The 18,050-nt window shown below is 39.1% G+C and overlaps 1 protein-coding gene across 1 annotated transcript; it reads right to left on the reverse strand.

The window, feature by feature from the left end:
- Positions 1-85: 85 nt before the first annotated feature.
- On the reverse strand, positions 86-18,050 carry LOC122768826 (ubiquitin carboxyl-terminal hydrolase 33-like). Its single transcript, XM_044025100.1, has 23 exons — positions 17,955-18,050; positions 17,696-17,749; positions 17,539-17,601; positions 14,761-14,910; positions 14,374-14,482; positions 11,984-12,053; positions 10,629-10,742; positions 10,233-10,311; positions 8,768-9,212; positions 8,498-8,638; positions 7,871-7,986; positions 7,279-7,451; positions 7,092-7,162; positions 6,973-7,006; positions 6,825-6,870; positions 6,550-6,730; positions 6,263-6,389; positions 4,810-4,979; positions 3,402-3,483; positions 3,141-3,249; positions 2,265-2,367; positions 1,494-1,562; positions 86-1,270 (listed from the first exon to the last, which is right to left on the reverse strand). Exons 1-23 carry the CDS (start codon positions 18,036-18,038, stop codon positions 1,113-1,115), a joined length of 2,748 nt encoding a protein of 915 aa, XP_043881035.1. The 5' UTR covers positions 18,039-18,050; the 3' UTR covers positions 86-1,112.

Below are 18,050 nucleotides of genomic sequence, written 5' to 3' on the forward strand. Positions count from 1 at the left end.
TCAAATGGAGCCATTATTCCACAGCTAACAGCACTCAACCTTGTGGAAATGAGCCGAGGGTGACATAATTGATGTGACCACAATGTTGAACGCATTTTCATAAGTCTTTAATATTGTCAGCCATCAGAAATCAGGGTAGAACTTGTGTCGTCCATATGCCAAAACTTACAGCATACTGTTTACACCCTATCAGCCAACACATTAAGCAATGCCATGGCCATATACACAAAAATAATGCCTTTAATTAATTACATAGCTACTGCTGATGATGATTGTGTAATGCTAATGTTTTTTTTCTTGCCTGTACAATTCAATGGGGATAAATCCAGATAGTGAGTTGCACACATTTTATGAGCAGCTTTGCATTTACATGCAAGTACATGTGATGTTAAACTTGAATTTAGTGTTAAAGCATGCATACTTAACAGACTTTGCCTGCCACTTATTTTCTACAAAAAGAACAAATCTATGAACATCATATTAAATCACTCCCTTCTGTGATAAATAACCAAGTGCTGAATCTTGACCAACATACTGTCACCATCAGTACTGGTACATTCAAATACAAACCAGACATTAGCGTAAGCATGCCAATTTGTATGTATACATAACAGTGCAAAAACACAAATTTCATACCTGAGACTAGTCAGTATTTAGTCCCTTCATAACCTTATGATTTTCATGACACAATATTCTCTTACAACAGGAAAAATGTGTGATATAGCTACAGCAAAAATGTATTGATTCAACGATATTAGCAACACAAGACACTTGGACAAACAATATGTGCTCATTTGGTCAAGAAAAAAAGAAATATGGCATTCAGTGGAATTTTTAGCTGCACATACTTAAAATGCTTGGTTTTGAAAATAACCTGACACATAAATATTACAGTGCTAATAGAAATAGAAGAGCTCTTTATACATATTTGTACAAAATGACAAACTTTTTTCTTCTTTTTTTTAACATTACTTCCATTTATCAGCTGTTGAAGGCTTTCATGTAGCCATAATGATGAGGTCCTTTGTTTGAATGCTTATGAAATAAAAGTCAAGTGCAAAATAATTTTAAAAAAGGATTTTCCATGTCTTCTCTTCTTCTCAAGTGCTTGTTTAAACAGAGCGGGTCTCCACCTCAATCTTCTCCTCTGACTGTGATGACTCTGGTTCCTGGTGGGTGACGTTTGGCCGCACTGTCACTAATGGACCGCCGCCATAGATGGAGTAGAGAAAGTTCCATGTTTCTTCAGAGATCTGCCCCGAGTCAGCTCCTGCATGGTCAGAGCAAGAAACAGTTAATTACACAGTTATAAACACTGCTACGACATGCAGGCTCTATTTTTTTTTCCAGAATCATCGCAATTTAATCATTCTGAAATCTTATAGATCACATTTTAAATGACTCTTAAGAGTTCTGGAGAGAAAATATTTGAAATTATACCTTTCGACAGCATAAATGCAGAATAATATTAATAATAATAATAACAATAGTACCTTGTTTGAGTGTTAAATGCCCATTCTTGTTAACTGTAATCTTGGAATTATCAATGGGTCCCGGCGGATCTTAAAGTTGAAGAAAAGACAAGTTATACAATTATAATAATAACCTATTTTCCATCCATCGTCTACCACCTCATCCTCCACTTAGGGGTCGTGGAGCTGCTTTCAAACATAATTTCATCACTAATTATTTCAAACAGCAATGATGTTGCAAATGTCAAGTGTTTTTGTCACATTTGGAGAAGCAACACAGGCACCCTGCTTGCTTAAGAAAGAAAACAATTAGAGGAGCAGAAGTCAGAGGGAAAGAGCCGTATGCTGACGTGCCAGATGGAAGCTGTTATAAATAGATTTGACATCACAAAGCAAGAAAAAAAAAACCTGAGTGCCAGTGGAATAAAAAAATTAATAAATAAAACTGTGAGCTTCATTTTGTTGTAGCAGGAAGACATCTTCACTCAGGGGAATAAAGCAGTCTTTGAAGATGAATCAAAGCAAGAAATGTAACTTCACAGTTTCTTTTGATCATGAGCTGCTTTTGGTAATGAGACGGTGTCCTTTCCTGACTATACAAAATGTACATGTACCATTTTCAATATACATTTTCATACACACACACAAATATCACATCAGTCTATTTTTATCATTCATAAAAATTTACCAGATATGAAATATTACATGCTAGTGTCAAAGTGGAACAGATTTAGCTCTTTAATAAGACATTTAAACCAGACTGGGCTGGAAATACAAGACTTGTCCAATCACCATTGTCTTTTCCTTTGACAAAGCCCTCCCACTCACGGAACCACTGCATGCTGATGCAGTATATGACCACTGGAGACTCCTCCTCCTGGAACGCCTTGTTCAGCTACAGTGGGAGAGAGGAAATGGGGGAGGAGTGATCAGCAGAGACAAGAGGGAGGGGAAAGGATGCAAGAGGATGGGGAGGAGAAATGAGGGGGATGGGAGCAAAAAAAGAAAGAAAATGTGAGGTTTAAAGGATTTACAGGAGAGGAGATGGAAACCTAATCAATTCTCTCTGGTACTTATTCCAATTAAAGACACTCATAACACCACACTGCACCAGTTTCATCTTTCTTGGAAATGACAATCCCTGCTCTTCTTGTAAGCCGACTAAAGCTAATAACATGTGCATCTGTCCCAATGTATTCATGATAAAGCTTTCACCAGACTTTCACCGTTCATCTTCTGCCAGGTGCATCAACTGGTTAAACAGACTCGAGTATTCGTCTGTGCTCTGTACACATAGGAGTAATCGCTACACACAGGCTAACTCACACACAATTAATTACCACTCGCAGCAGTTTGTACTGTATCTGACTAAGATCAGTGCTCACTGTTTTACCTACAGATGTACAGTACGACAGTACAATAGTGTATGTAGGATTTCAACCTATAATAATGTCTCCAAGACTATTTTAATGAATTTACAACAGGGTGAGCCCTGTCAAAGCCTGAGAAACATTCTTCTTTACAGCATTTGGTATTTTAAAACTGCATGTTTCCTGTATATTCTGGATGTGTTCTAACAAAGTGATTGAGAAATTATTATACCGTATGGAACATTATAGCATTGACCTAAACCTTTTGCAAACAGTTCTGTATGTTTAAATATCTTACCCTGACAAACATGTCCAGCTCAGACTTGCGCCTTTTCTCCAGTTTTTCTATCTCAACCTGGCATGTGTGGCAAACGTACAGGTGGTTGACAGCCGGCCCCCCTCCATACCTGCGAGGCACAGTCCACATTAACTCAACACAGATGAAATTAACACTACAAAGGCAACGATAGCACACTCATAAGAACAGCGAGTGGTGGCAGATCTGAAAATGTTGAAAGCCTCCAGTCACTCTCACAGCTTGCCTGCCTGCTGCATGTACCTGCTGTAAAGGTGATCCCACACGTTCTGCGGTAGCATTATCACCAGGTCATTGATGAAAGCTGCTTTGTTTGGAGGCACTCCTGATGAAACACAATGAAATAATTAATAAACAGTGTCACATTTGAAAACATAATATCTATGTGTAGAGACATCATGTAGAAAACAAAATAGTTGTGAAGCAGGCCTGAAGATTTTGTGAATATTAAAGCTGCTCTCATACGTGAGCCAAAATACACGATAAAGAGGGCTATATTGTGAAGGCTATCACTAATCCAGAGTGTTTGTTCAGTGACATGGATCTCTCAGTCTCAGGGTTTTGACAAAAAACCAAGGACAAATCCTTCTAGTATACCAATACACTTCCAATGAAGAGTCAGAACTCAAAGCAGCCCTTTCTGTTTGCGAGGTTAGGATGTCTGATATATCCCATTCCCACTGGTCAAAAAAACACTGTTTTTGACCAGTGAGAATGGTTTTTTTTGGGGCTTTTTATTGGCTTCAGCTCCCATCGGCATTAGTGGGAACGCTAGACCGGGGTGAACATACTAACTTCTTCCTTTCCTGCTTCAGTTTTTGCAGTGATGTAAAACTGGTGTCATTTCCAGGGCAACTCTTAGATGTGCATTCATCTTACAGAGGTAAGCAGAGCTATTAGCCATGAATGTTTATAGCAACCCTTACTTAACCAACTTAGGATAGCACTCAACATATTTGATTTAATGTTAATTATATTAGCGACTTAAAATTGGCACAAAAACGGTAACACTGATTTTTGTTTCTGATCAGTTTGTCCCGTTATATTTCACACACAGGTGACGAGGTGGAAAAAGAAAAACTGGCAACTGGAAGCATGTTTTTTTAGCAGGTTCACCTGGCTTTAAAAATAAGCTGTGATACTGCAACTTGACATAAAAATAAACAAAGCAACTGATCCCCGAATCATGGTTTCACTTAATATAATCTCCGCTTATCTATCTGATCATGTACTAGGAGATGCAAAGAAGGAAATAACTTGATGGGGCTTATTTAAACTGTGAACACTTCATTACAGCCACTGTAGCCTTGCAGTTGTATAATAATTATTATTTTCAGCCCCACAATGTCAAGCATGAATAGAGGACAAAAAAAAGAAAGCCATATTGGCACAAACCCTTCAAGAATCCTCCTGTCTTTCCTAATAAAAGGAAAAAGGAGGATCATCTGCACAAAGACGAGTAAAACCCTCTTTTGAAGTCTGCTATTGGCCAAGATGAAAGCGAAAGCTGCTTTCAGCTTAAGTAGTGAAAGTGGAGCACCATTTTTCTACAAACTGTTCGGACACAGCAAGGAGAAGAATTCCTACTTGGAGACATTTTGACCTCTGTCCGTTTTCACTTACGAAAAAAAAGCAATTGCGTCATACGCACCCCCATGCAAACACAGGAAGTCATCATTGGAGATGGGCCCTGGCTCAGCAAAGGTCTTGAACTTGTTAAACCACTGACGGGAGATGTAGAACTGCAGAAGGCTGGGCTCCATCATGCTGAATAAACCCGACACCCTCCTACGTTCTCTCACTGCGTCCTCGTTGCTCTTTCTGTGACAGGAACACGTTTGGAAAAAGATTAATCAGAAGTGAGTTGTCAGTATCAAAGCAGCACAGTGAATGTTTAAATGATACAATAACGAGAGTTGTTGTCTTATTTCTGTCTAAAAGCTGTTTTCAGACTTGAATGGTAGAAATGTGGCCTGAAATTTAGGTCTGGAATTTCTTGTTCACACATGAAGAATGCAGCACGAGACTTTGTGGGTCAGATGCATTCACCACAGCAGGAACACTTTTCCAGACAATGCAGGCATGGGTTGTCAACAGGAAGTCAAGGAGATAATGTCTGTCGATCCATATAGTGGTTATATTAGAATGGATAGTGTGAATGACAGTGCGTTTTCTTTCAAACACTGAAGCCATGTCTTATTTATGACACACTTGACTTTTGTTTATCACAACTCACACATCAAAAAGCGACATTAAAACAGTAAAGGAGTTGTATCATAAATGAGGGAAGTATTTTTGTCTCAAACAGTGTTTGTTTTACAGCTTAAATGTAGCCGTGTGATGCCTGTGCACCTGGTTACTCCTTCTCTCCCCCACCTCTCCCCTGTTCCACTATTTCAGTCTCACCCTAACCGACTGAGGCAGATGGCTGCACATCTTTGAGTCTGGTTCTGCCAGTGATTTCTTCCTGTAAAAAGGGAGTTTTTTTCTCTCCCCTAATGGCTAGTGTTTGCTCGTTGTGTGAACTGTTGTGTGGCTTCTTTTTTTCCCTTGCCTTTCCAGACAAAACTCTAACTTTTAATATTTGATTAGGCTTGACTGGACTGTTAAGCACTTTGTAACATTTGTTATAAACAAAGTGGTATATAAGTAAAGTTTATTATGTTATTGTTATTTTAACAATATAATTCCTCTCAATGACTCTAGAATCATGTGACTGCCTCTCTGGTCTCATAGCTCCTTGTAAACATCAATTTGCTGAGCCAATTTTCCTTTGGAGGTGTCCTCTGTTCAGTGACGTCCTGTCTATGTTACTCATCCTCTGCACTGGGTCAACATCCAGTCACTTTGACTTCCACTTGCTATGCAGATTGTCCCTTTGTTAAATCAGCTATGCTCCTATATGGAGTGTAATCAACTACCTTGATTCTTACATGGGCTGATTTTCAAGAAATTTGATTTAGGTGCTAGCAGAAAAAACTGCAGAAAATATCTGATTTGCAATCAATTCTGTTCTCAAATACAGCCCGTCTGGACAATTTTAGTTAAATATTCATGCCTGAACGCAGTTAGTATGACTACTCAAGTCAAGCGTGGCTGCTTACTTGTAGAAGAGCACATAGGCTTCAGCATTTTGGACGCAGGATTCAGACACCTCGGTCACACTTTGGTCATCATATTCATACCACAGATTGTTCACATCATTCCTGCAGTAGGCTATGTAGTGGCCACCTGGAATGAGAGGAATGGCATTAGAGCTGTATTCACAAACCTAACAAGTACATGAGAATGTTTTTGCAATAGGCTAATGAATGCAGGACATCCCATGTGCCAACTGATGGCAGATGAACCAGTCTGCTGCAGAAAAGGGGGAGTGACTGTGCCCACTCACTGCTGGCAGTGCCGTGGTGACAGATGACTGACAGCAGGTCATAGTTGGTGGTCTGGGCAGAACTGTCTTTGGCCAGAAAAGGCTGCAGATCCAGGCCCTCAAGCGGGAAGGAGACATGGGTGCCTATCTTAGTGGAGAACATCAGCTCATGTCTGAAGCGCTTCAAGTGGATACACAGGATCTGGAGTAAAGGAGGCACAAGACATTTTATTTCAAAAAAAGAATATGTGAAAACTGACGAAAATTAAATTTAGGTTTTATGTAATATAAAGTACCTCTGGCAAGCTTTGCATTTTACAAAATTTGACTCCGTTTCGTAATCTAACAGGGAAAGGGATGGAAAAGACAGTGTATATTTAAAGTTAAAGTGAAATAAGCAGTCCATTTCAGTATTTATTGAAGGTACCAGAAGTCTGTACTCACTTTTTGCATTTTTCACAGCTGTACATGTTGTCTCCTAAAATAAATAAACAAATACAGTTACTGAGGAATTGTTCTTCTGTGTTTGTGCTGGTGGAGCAGACTTACACCCACTTGCTTACCCTTTAGTTCATCTCTGGCAAAGAAAGCTGCAAGGCAATCTTGTAGTGTAACAACTGGACCCCAGAACCAGCTGAAAATAGAAAGATACACAAGAGTACATGATGAACAAAAGGAGCAAAGCAGAGAGCTACTAATGCCTGGTGTGAAAAAGTAAATACACATAGCATTGACATCACTCACGCACACCTTTTGATGTATTCCATGACAAAAGCTATCCAGCCTTGTGGTGCATAAGCTTCCCCACATGAGCCTGCTTTTACCAGGGAGGTCTGGTGGGTGGAGGAGTGGAGCTTGGCAAGGTCTTCCTTCCCTGGAATGGGCAACGAGATATCCTGAAAGTTCTCCAGGGTCACAGACACCTGTCAAACATGGAGCACACACACAGCTACAAGTAAATAACCACATTTTAGACCTTCATGTAGTTTGAGAGTTTTCTCATTCTGTAATATTAGTGGAATTATACGGAATGTTATTTTCAAGTCTAGATATAACAATATGTGAAATATCAGAGGACCAAGAAATCCATAATTAACTGAGAGGAAATACTAACTTTACACATTATTCCTTTCTTTTGGACCTAGAAATGATCAAGCCTGATTTACAGTTCACTCCATTGCACCACACTTCTTTTCATATTTTATCTCACAGTACAACAGGTCTCCACATCAAGACAACAAGAAGAGCATTTTCAAGAGCATAAATTATAAAAAGGTTTTGTTGTGCCACAAAGTGTGAAACAATAACATATAAACCTGTTCAGAGAAATCAGTGAACTGACCCGATCACAGGTGAGGCACTGAACTGAGCTGACAATGGTCCCATCGAACACATCTGAGATGACACTGCGGTATTTCTTCTGACGCTTGTTCTTTGGTGGCGAGAATGTGGTCACTGCTGTGAAAAGGCAGAGAGACAGAAATGTGAGTGGAATGCTTTGCTATATCACTGCATCTCAAATGAGGTACTTCAGTCAGTGCACTTGCATGAAGCAAACGGCCACAGTCCCAGAATTCTGACAGTAGTGCACAAAATGGCTGGCTGTTGTGCACTCACCGGAAAGTGAGGAATGTGACTGTTACTTGCCAATCTCTTGAGTCTAAAATGTTTTTCTTCCATTGTCACAAATTTGAAAAGGCACTGATGGTGCGTACTCTGCAACTACATAACCAAAATGGCAGCCATGATGTTGAGTGGCCAACGTTTTCAATTTAATCTTTTTCAGGGAATTTGTAGTGCACTGGACATTGCCATAGTTGCCATCATTGAGAAGTGAGACTGTGGATGAACACAATTTCAGACACAACTAATATCTGTAAAAACAAAAAATGATTGAACAAGTCTACAAACACCATGCCTTTCAAAGCATTCAGTACACATATGACTGTCTCTGATTAAATGAGAGTACCTTTTTTGTGTGCAGGGTTTAGGCTCGGCCAGCCAGAGGTGGCTTTGGGTGGGCTGCTGGACATTTTGGGAATGTGTCCCTCCATTGGGACTGGACTCTGTGGTCTTGTGGGGTTGGACATCTGGATGTCCGTGAAGGAATCTAGAGAGAGGCAGGATACATATTTGAGTTTCAATATCTTCTTTGAGTATTTAATACAATTAGTTAATTACAGAAATAAGTAGAAAATGACAGAGAACATGGGGTAGCATGCCTCTTTGTTACAATTACCTGTTGTTCTGCCCTGAACCTTGATGGCTCCCTGGCTGCTGATAATAGGTATGTTTTCAGTGGTGGTGTCAACGTCTTTGTCCACGTCCCCACCAGAGCTTCCACCCATCACACCATGAACACCCGCACGATAAAGATCATTAATCATGTTCTTCTCTTTCTGCCACTCCCTGTTGGCCTGTATCTCATCTTGGTCAGGAATCAGCATCTCGGCCTCATTGGCATCGTCCATGTGGACGTTTCCACCCTGCACCTCGTTATCAGCCCTCTCGCTGCTGCCACAGGACTCGCATGACTGGAAGTCATTGTCAGACTGACTGTGGTTGTCCTCCTCTGGGCTGCTGTCCACTGCAATGCTGCTGGACTGGTCATAGGGCTCGGGCAGTGTCTCCTTCAGCTCCTCGTGAAGTTGATCCATCAAGCAGCGCAGAAATTCCTGGGAATCCTGAAGGTGGTAAATGTTTGTTACATTACTTCAACCAGTTCCTTGTTTTGTTCAATTATTTATTTTGGACATTGGAATCAGTAAAAAAATATAGTTGCTAATTTCCTCTTCCCATTAAAAGAGCTATTTTCCCTAAATTACAATCAACAACTACTTCACTTCCTTTGTTAAAATCCCTATTCTCCAATACAAAATCACACACCAAGTGGTCAAGAATGTGTCAAACTAAATGAACCTCAGACATCCAATCTCCCTCTCAAGCCAGATGAACTACCCTCTCCCAGGACCTGGAATGTTAGCTTCATTCAGAGTAATGCTAATTTCAAGGCTCTGCAGCCCAACGAGGCTTGACAAATGAATCTTCCTCAGCTAACTCCTTTGAATAAACACTGGCAAGCCAAGAGGAAACAGGCCCTGTATTATTTCACCATTCAGGCACATAAATCCCTTATTTACAGACGCTAGACAAAAAAACAAATGTGTTTCAGCAAAACGTCTTTTTAAACTCCATGAACCTTTTCTTTTCAAGCGTCCACTGCAATCAAATCAACCAATTTACATTCAGGTCTAATGAGAGACTGAAATGACAGTCTGCTGCTCAGAGTGAATGATTGCGAGGCAGAGAATTCAGTTTGTCTGGCTGAGTGAGTCGGGCTGGAGCTAATGTCAGTTCTGTAAAAGAAATGCGTGCTGAGGGTTATGGAGTGGAAGAGAAAATAGAGACTGTATGAGATATTGCACAACTTAATAGTCTGGACACGAGGCTCATAATAACTCCAGCTCAGCACAAAATCATGATCTATGTGGAGAAAGGTTCAATGGCAGGTTTTTGTTTCTCCTGCAAGGCAAACATAATCATTTTCTGAACACACCGAGAAACTCAAGCATCGCTACGGATAAGAGACGCAGAGCACAGAACTCATTGCAACAAAGTCCACACAAAGCATGAACAGTAGTTTAACATGTGTTCATGATTAATTCATTAATAAAAATGAATATGCATATTTGTCTCACACTCACCTGCTGAGAATATCCCCTAAACATGGGGTTTACGGCTTTGATCCCCTGGAACAAGTTGGTTGGGACGACATAGGAGGGTCTGCAATAAGAAAAAAACACAACACAAAACACTGTTGAAAAACAATAATGTATTTTGGGATGGGAATCCCAGGATAACTAATATGATAAACTGCTCAAGATAATGTTAATATCACAATGGATAATCATGTAATGATAAAATCGCAATGAGTGTTTTAAAACTGCATACATGTTTCCCATATTTTCTGAATGTGTTCCAATAAAGTGATGGAGAAATAATACACAAAAACAAATCTGATGGTGGCCTGAGACCTTTGCACAGCATGTTCCTTCAAATCAGATCAATAAATGTTGGGTTTTTTTTAAAAAAAGGCTTACCTGCTCTTGTGCCATAGGTCTGAAACAAGTTTCTGGTAGCTTTTGCAGAGTGCAGGCTTCTTGTCCGTCCTCACCAGGCCACCACATTCAAGAAAGAACTGTGTCAACGGTGGGCTGTAACAGAGAGAAGGATGCATTTATTGGGTGTGAGCAATAAACACAGTTCTTAATAAATATACAGTATGCATTATTTCACAGAGAAATTTCAATAAGGTACCTATTTTTTTACTTATTCTACAATACATCTAGAGACTGCAACACATTGACAAAACAAATAGCAAGTGACTTAATCACAACAAGACATACAGAGACTCATTTCCCCAACACAACTTCTCAACAAACCCACTCCAACTAATTAGAGGTTTCACAACTAATTAGAGTTGAAATGATGACAATATGAACAGAAAAAATAACAGGCATAACAATACAAAAAGAGCCAAAAAATTACCATTACAAACAGCAAGTTTTGAGAGAAAGAAAGAGTGATTAATTAAAAAGGTACAATGAGGTAATTGTTCTTCAAGAAACAAGCAGATTGTTCCAGACTACATGTACTTTAAATGTGTAAGTCAGCTGTGTAGATTTGTATCTAATGGATACAGAGTGGACAGGATGAATAAGGTGGAGTGTTCCCTCAACTTGGCAAGAGTATACCCCTTCAAAATTCAAAATCACCCATGAGAAGTTACAGAAAAGGTCCCTCCTTCTGCAGCTGCGAGACTCAGTTCCTCCTATTTCTGGAATGTGATTTAGTTTGCAAATTCTGACCTACATTCTTCCCCCATTTTGGCTCGTATCCAGACTAGACATCCTCAGTTTAATTTAAAAATGAACGGTCCTCAGAGTGGATCAAAGCATGAGGAAAAAAGTAAGTAATAACACAGCATTTGACTGCTGCAGTGTCCTAACTTCATTCAACACGACACAACGCAATCTAATTGTAAAGTACAGATCACATATTGTCAGTAAAATAAAAATGAAGCAGGCTGGGAGGAAAAGAGGAAAGGGAAGCCCATTAAAAGACATGGTGGTAAAGGAAAAAGAAAAAGAAGAGGAAAGGGGCAGAGCAGATGTATCTTGGTGTTCAATTGTAACTGAAGACCCCACAGGGATGTGCAAAAGGCCATTTCTGCCATCTCAAATGGTGCAATGCAGCAATTTTCACTCAGCCGTCACTCTCCCAAATGAGAAAGGCTGTGGTTGTTTCTCTCAGTCTGAAAGAAGTAGGCAGGGAATCTTAAAAAAATCAAATTGCTACTAAAAAAGTAGTACGTTCAAAGGGCAGAGTTGGAGTTAGGAGGGGACATGGTGTACACGTGCAGATGGGTAAAGGTAAAGAGAGGGCAAGGTCTCACCAGTTGGACAGGGCCTGGAGGGCAGCGTTCATGTAGCAGGTGTTGCCTATGTTCTTCAGCCCTGTGAGTCCTGAGGGAGAAACAATATATCAGGGATTAAAACAAGCCACTCAACAAGCACTGGTACATTTTAATAGCCGACAGAAAAGTTGTATATTGGTTAAAAAAAAAAGGAACCCATTCCATTTTTAGATTAATATTTTACACAGCTTCTGTGGTTGATGGACTAGACAAAATCACCATTGCTGCCCCACCCATCCCACGAGACCATTAAAATGTATGGTTTTTCTCACTCTAACTTTTATATTTATTGGAATCATGATGTTGCCATGGAGTCACTTAGTTTGCTAAAATCCGAGCCCTGCCATATTCAGCAGTATAAAACATATGCTCAGTTAGCTATTAGCATATCCTGTTTGTAGGCAGCACAGTGCCACAAAGCAAACAGGGCCTTTCTGAATGGAGTCTGCATGCTCTCCCTGTTTGTGTGAGTGTGGCTTTCTCCCAACATTCACAAAACATGCAGATTAGGGTTCGTTTAACTGGAGACTCCCCAACGACATCGTTTTCATTCTAAAAGTAATGTAACCTAAATTGAGGTCAGCAGTGTTTAATTCAAACTTCTCAATTTTCTGGACTAAAATGCAGGTGTAGTGTGGATGGCAGGCATATGCACAGCAGTAATTGAATGTGTGTCCTCGAAAGAATAAACGGAATAAATCATAACTGGATTTTTAAATGTGATGATTTTCTTCATGGTCTGGATTTATAGGTAGCACGACTCCTTCTCTATGAATTTTAAGCACGTATATTTTGTGATAATCAACAGGAGATAATGGTATCCTCCGGAACTGGAAGTCACCCTGAACTGAAAAATATGTGCATCAAGTCTGCTGCTGTATGTGTCCAACTGTGACTAAAGACTGCTGCATCATGTCTGGTTGGAAATCAAATTACATCTGTTGAATTACAATAACTATATTCACAATAGTACAAGCAGAATATTTGCCTCCCGTCTCTGCAATTTCAAAAACCTCTGATCTTATGCATATTTTTATGCATATATGTTATTTTAGTTTCTTTGTAATATTTATATTTTTCTTATGTATATTTATACTTTTTTTTTTTACAAAAGCATCTCTTTTCTTTTCTACTTTATGCTGGTGTTTTTGAGTGGACAGCAAAGTAAGAATTTCATTGTACAGGGAAACGTGCTTCTTTACTGTGCATATGACAATAAACACTTTGAATCTTTGAATCTTGAATCTTATATGACTATCATATTCTGCAGACATCACTCTGACAAAACTATTCTATTTGAACACTATGACTGAGCTACTGTGTTTCAGGCTTTCAATTTCAATTTTGTCATACTTGGTTAAGTGGCGTTACACTGGATTCAACTCACTTTGTCAATTATGAGTTTGAAAAATGGAATGATAATAAGAAAATAGGATATAAATATGTTATCTGCAGCAGCTGGTTTAAAAAAAATAGCAAGTGTATTACTGCATTATTTACAATATTTAGTTAGGCATTTATATTCCAATTAATGTTTTAACATCTAGCTGATCCATATGTTATTGTGTTTAACACTGCATTTCTATGATTCAACCTCACTCAAAGGTTGAGTGTGTATGAATGTATGAATGAATGACATCTGATGGTGAGGCTGCAGATTGCAACAAATGGAGAAATAGTTTGTTTGTTTAAGCCGCTGTAGAAACACAGCAGAGTAAGTCATATTCTGGGGTAGGTTGACCTGCTCTGGACATCCATAGGCTGAGGCATTGGTATGTTTTTATTTTTTGGGCTACTATTGGTCCGCTTCCATATTACCTCCATGTCTGCACGGAAACTGGAAAAATAGCCTTTGTACATTCTGCACCTGCAGCATTGAATGAGCTGCACATGGACTTGAGGCTTATGGAGTTAATGTCAATAAATGCTAAGGATGAAAAGCGGCAGACACCCAAAGATGTCAGCGTTTTGTTTAGCTGTGTATTTATTTTTGTCTTCTTCTGGTGTTGAATTTGTGCAGCAGTCTGTCTTGGACAGGTCTCCCTTAAAAAGGTTTTTAATCTCAATGAGACTTCTTCCTATTTAAATAAAGGTTAAATAAAATAAAGGCTTATTCCAAGGTTACAAAAACCTAACATTTTTTATTTTAATGTGATGATAGACTTACAGTGCATACTTATGGGTATTTTATTAAATTTCTTCCAATAAACAGTCCAAAATGTTACATAATGGACCTTTAACAGGGTCTTGAAGACGGATGTTTATGATAGCTGACCTGCAATAAAAATGCAGTCTACAAGGATTACTATAAACCTTAGTCTAGTTATTGCTACATTACAGCATTTTTCCATGTTATTGTGAAAACTGACCTCTGGCACGCAGGTCATCCTCCTCCTCTGTCTCCATGTCCAGGTCTTCACAGCCTCCATTAGGGGACACTCGCAAAGAGGTCGGGCTCCCAGGGGCCCTGCTGTTTTCCTGAAGTAACAACACAGCACAACCAATGAAATCATAAAAATGTGACAAGGCGATCAATAACACCATCGAGTGCATGGTTATGTAACTGTGTGATAATGTAAATACTTCCGCTCCAATATCACAGAATAGTAAAGAACATACATAATGTATTACATTTCTAACCAACTTTTCACTTTGTTGTTTATCATCAAGCCCTCTATGTGACTCAGCAACAATTCTGACCTTGTGCTGTGTAAATAATAAAACAATAAAACAAATAAACAGGTGTCTGCTCTTACCTGACCAGTGCTCTGTAGAGAGTGGATGGGTTTGCTGTTGACTTGGGGTGAGTGTGGACTTATTTTACGGTCCAGGAAAACCTCCTTGCTGCAGGCGTAGCACCACACTCGAAGTGTGGTCAGATTCACGGTCAGGTTGTGCCGCGTCTCCTACAGTCACAGTTATTAAAGAAAAGATATTTGAGTGAATTTGACAGAATGTATCAGACAGTATGAACCAGTGAAACAAAAGCTGATAGAGCACAACTCTAATGTAATCAACACAATCTACCAATCAGCACCTCATTAGTGAATCTACATTTCAAGTTGCATTCTGACACAGGCAAACTAAACAAAAGGTTTTAACCCAAAGATTATGATTCAGTTTAATTATATCCCTCATTAAATATAATGCCAGTGTCATTGATGATATAGTGGCAAAGCAGAAATATACACAGTGCATGTACAAAAACCTTATACCACAGGTACTTAAGAGGATTAAAACTACAACAAGAAGAATTTTACTCTGATGGTTGTTGTTGTTTATCCTACTATGGTAAATGAAGTACAGGTGGATTTGTCATCTACAATCATCTACAAACTTTATTGATATATATGTGGATAAGTGTAGATGATTTGATTTGATTTGCATTTCAAATTTGCTATTTTATGTTTTTAAATTGTTTTATTAAAAACCAGAACCTTTCAAGAAAGGTCTTTAGATACTGAAATGATCATGTTTGTATTTGTATTTGCATTTCTGTTAAAACACTATACACACTTCTATACTATAGTACAACAAAAGAAAAAACATACTTCTTTGTTTCATAAGACCTAAGGGTATAAGGGTATTTCTCTGGGTAACAAACTAAAACCCCTCAAAATTGATGAGATTTACATCTGCAGATTTTGGACACTTTAAAAGGTCTTTGCACATTTCAGATATTAAACGGCCAAAGCCAAATGAAGTCTCAGGTTATAAGTGGCGGTAGAGGCAATGGCAAAGTGGGAATTCCAGCAGGGCAGACTTCTGCTGCTGTGAAGAGTCGGTCAGGTTCTGCTGACCCACTCCCACTATGACAAACACAAACAGGCCGGCAGGTCATCAGGAGACTGAACGTGTGCAGCTGCCGACCAGCAGACTCTACATTATTCATTAGGACAGTGTAAGCCTTGACACAGAGGGGCAGAGTGGAGCGGTGCTGATAGAGCAAACACAACAGAGCAGACCATGAAACTTCTCTCTTTAGATTATTTATGAAGGGGAAGTACAGGTAGGGCATTAACTACAACCTGAATTAATAGAGCTTGTTTGATTAAATGCTCAAAAACAATTGCTTCTAAACACACACATGCATGTGAATAATAACAACATCATTTGATGTAGTAAAACCTGCAGTAAATATTTTATAAAAATATTTTGGCAAAAAATAAACACCATAAAGTGTATTTATGATGCTGAAGAGGAACAACTGCATCACAAATATGCTATTAAGAAGCAGGCTGAATGTGTTTTTATCTGCAAAACAGAAACACACCGCTGTCACGTCACCCTACCAACTTGTGCGCAGTTGAGATAATACTGAACTCAGATAAGAAACATTGCTGGCAACTGCTGTCCTCACAGTGATTCTGTCAGTGGATATGTGGTATTTGAACAAATGCATGAAGCAAAACTTTATGCTTTAGAACCCGTAAACAAATTTGTTATTAAAGAAGGACAACCTGAACACAAAAAATATCTTTCCCCTTTTTTTTTCATTTAATGCATTTATTTCGGTTCAGTTTTTGTGCGTAACATTTCTTGTGTGACCCGTTTTCAACACAAAGTAGAGCTTTAATTTGATTAATTTATAAGTACACACTGGTAAATAAATGTACACAGTTTGACTGCATCTGATCTACTGAGTCTTTTCTCACTACATAATGAAGAGATTAAAATGTTTCCTTCCCCTCAGGGCACCTAGAGCACTAATTAAACATGGCCTTCTTTCTTATAAGATTTAAAGATGACTGCCACTGGTAAAACACAAAAGGCTGCTGGAAAGCGGCACACTCGGGTGCCCTAGAAAAGGCAACAGACACTGTATATCATTTTAAATTAAATTTCTTGAACGGCAAGCTCTGTATCTAATATCCGACTTGAGATCTCCACTTCTGAAAACCACTTACAGGCTCTAAGAGACAAAGATTTCAGCAGTTATGCTGATTTTCATAAGCAGAGCAAATAACAGGTTTACTTTTATGCCCCTCTTTCTAACCCTACTTGGCTGGAGTAAAAGTCTTAGTCAACAGAGAGGACACTAGAGGATGAATAAAGCTGTAGAACAGCCAGGAGGGGCAGATAATGTAACCATGGCACTGACAGAGCAAGTGAATCTCCCCCACTTCCCAGAGGAATGGCAATTAATAATGAATGATCCACTGCTGAAACTGCACTGAATGTGGAGATGTGGATAGGCAGAGTTGGCTTGATGGTTTTTAACAATGCAGATTCTTAAAAAGCTCAAATGTTACATAGCTTCTTTGACAGTGCAGAGAAAATGCTAAAAAATAAAGTGATGCTGGGGGCGGTTTTATTTCAAGTCATGGCTCCTGGGACATGAAGTAATATTGCTGTCCTTGACTGTTATCCATGTTTCTTCTGCCTCTCTTTTAACACCTACACTACTCTCTGGGTTATAGCTTTAATTTATAATCACAACTAAGACTTTCAGTTCTTTGCCTTCAGCTCTCTTTTCAAAAAAATGAATTGTCATTGCCCATCTGAAAGGCAAGTACAGTCCTGATCACTCTTACCTGTGAGTGGACGGTACTGTGGTCGGTGTGAGATTCGCCACATCCTACATATGCGCAACCACTCTAGAGATAGAAAGAGATATAGAAAATTCATTGAAGTCATATAAGGTAATAGCTTAAAAACTACAATTTTTTTTGCAGACAGGAATTAACTTACCTCCAAACAAGCCCACAAATTTGGTCCTCCAACTTTACAGTCTTGACACTGGCCCTAGAAAAGTATGAAGACAATCACAATTACACAGAGACAAAATCAAAGTCAAAAGAACAACTAAAGATGTCTCTAATTCAGGCTCAGTCAGTTGACAATAGATAATGACAATAGTTGAGCTGTGTAAAAAAAAGTAGTGTTTCCTTTAAGGAGTGGCTAGTTCTTCATAGAGCAGTGGACAGGGTCAAGCTGTCATGTGACTCACATGAGATTTCTGAATAAGTTCCTCCTTGGTTATTTCCCCCACACAGTCCAGGTGGGGGCAGTCACAGCTGGACACCAGCGGCATTGCTCACCCACA

This window comes from Solea senegalensis, linkage group LG4 (genome assembly GCF_019176455.1).
Source record: "Solea senegalensis isolate Sse05_10M linkage group LG4, IFAPA_SoseM_1, whole genome shotgun sequence".
NCBI lineage: Eukaryota > Metazoa > Chordata > Actinopteri > Pleuronectiformes > Soleidae > Solea > Solea senegalensis.

Excerpts from the sequence above, each read along its gene's own strand:
- LOC122768826 (XM_044025100.1), bottom strand. The coding sequence starts at position 18,038 with ATGCCGCTGGTGTCCAGCTGTGACTGCCCCCACCTGGACTGTGTGGGG. Across the intron at positions 6,871-6,972 it reads AGCTGTGAAAAATGCAAAAA|ATTACGAAACGGAGTCAAAT; the intron begins GTGAGTACAGAC and ends TTTCCCTGTTAG. Across the intron at positions 6,731-6,824 it reads AAATGCAAAGCTTGCCAGAG|ATCCTGTGTATCCACTTGAA; the intron begins GTACTTTATATT and ends CCTTTACTCCAG.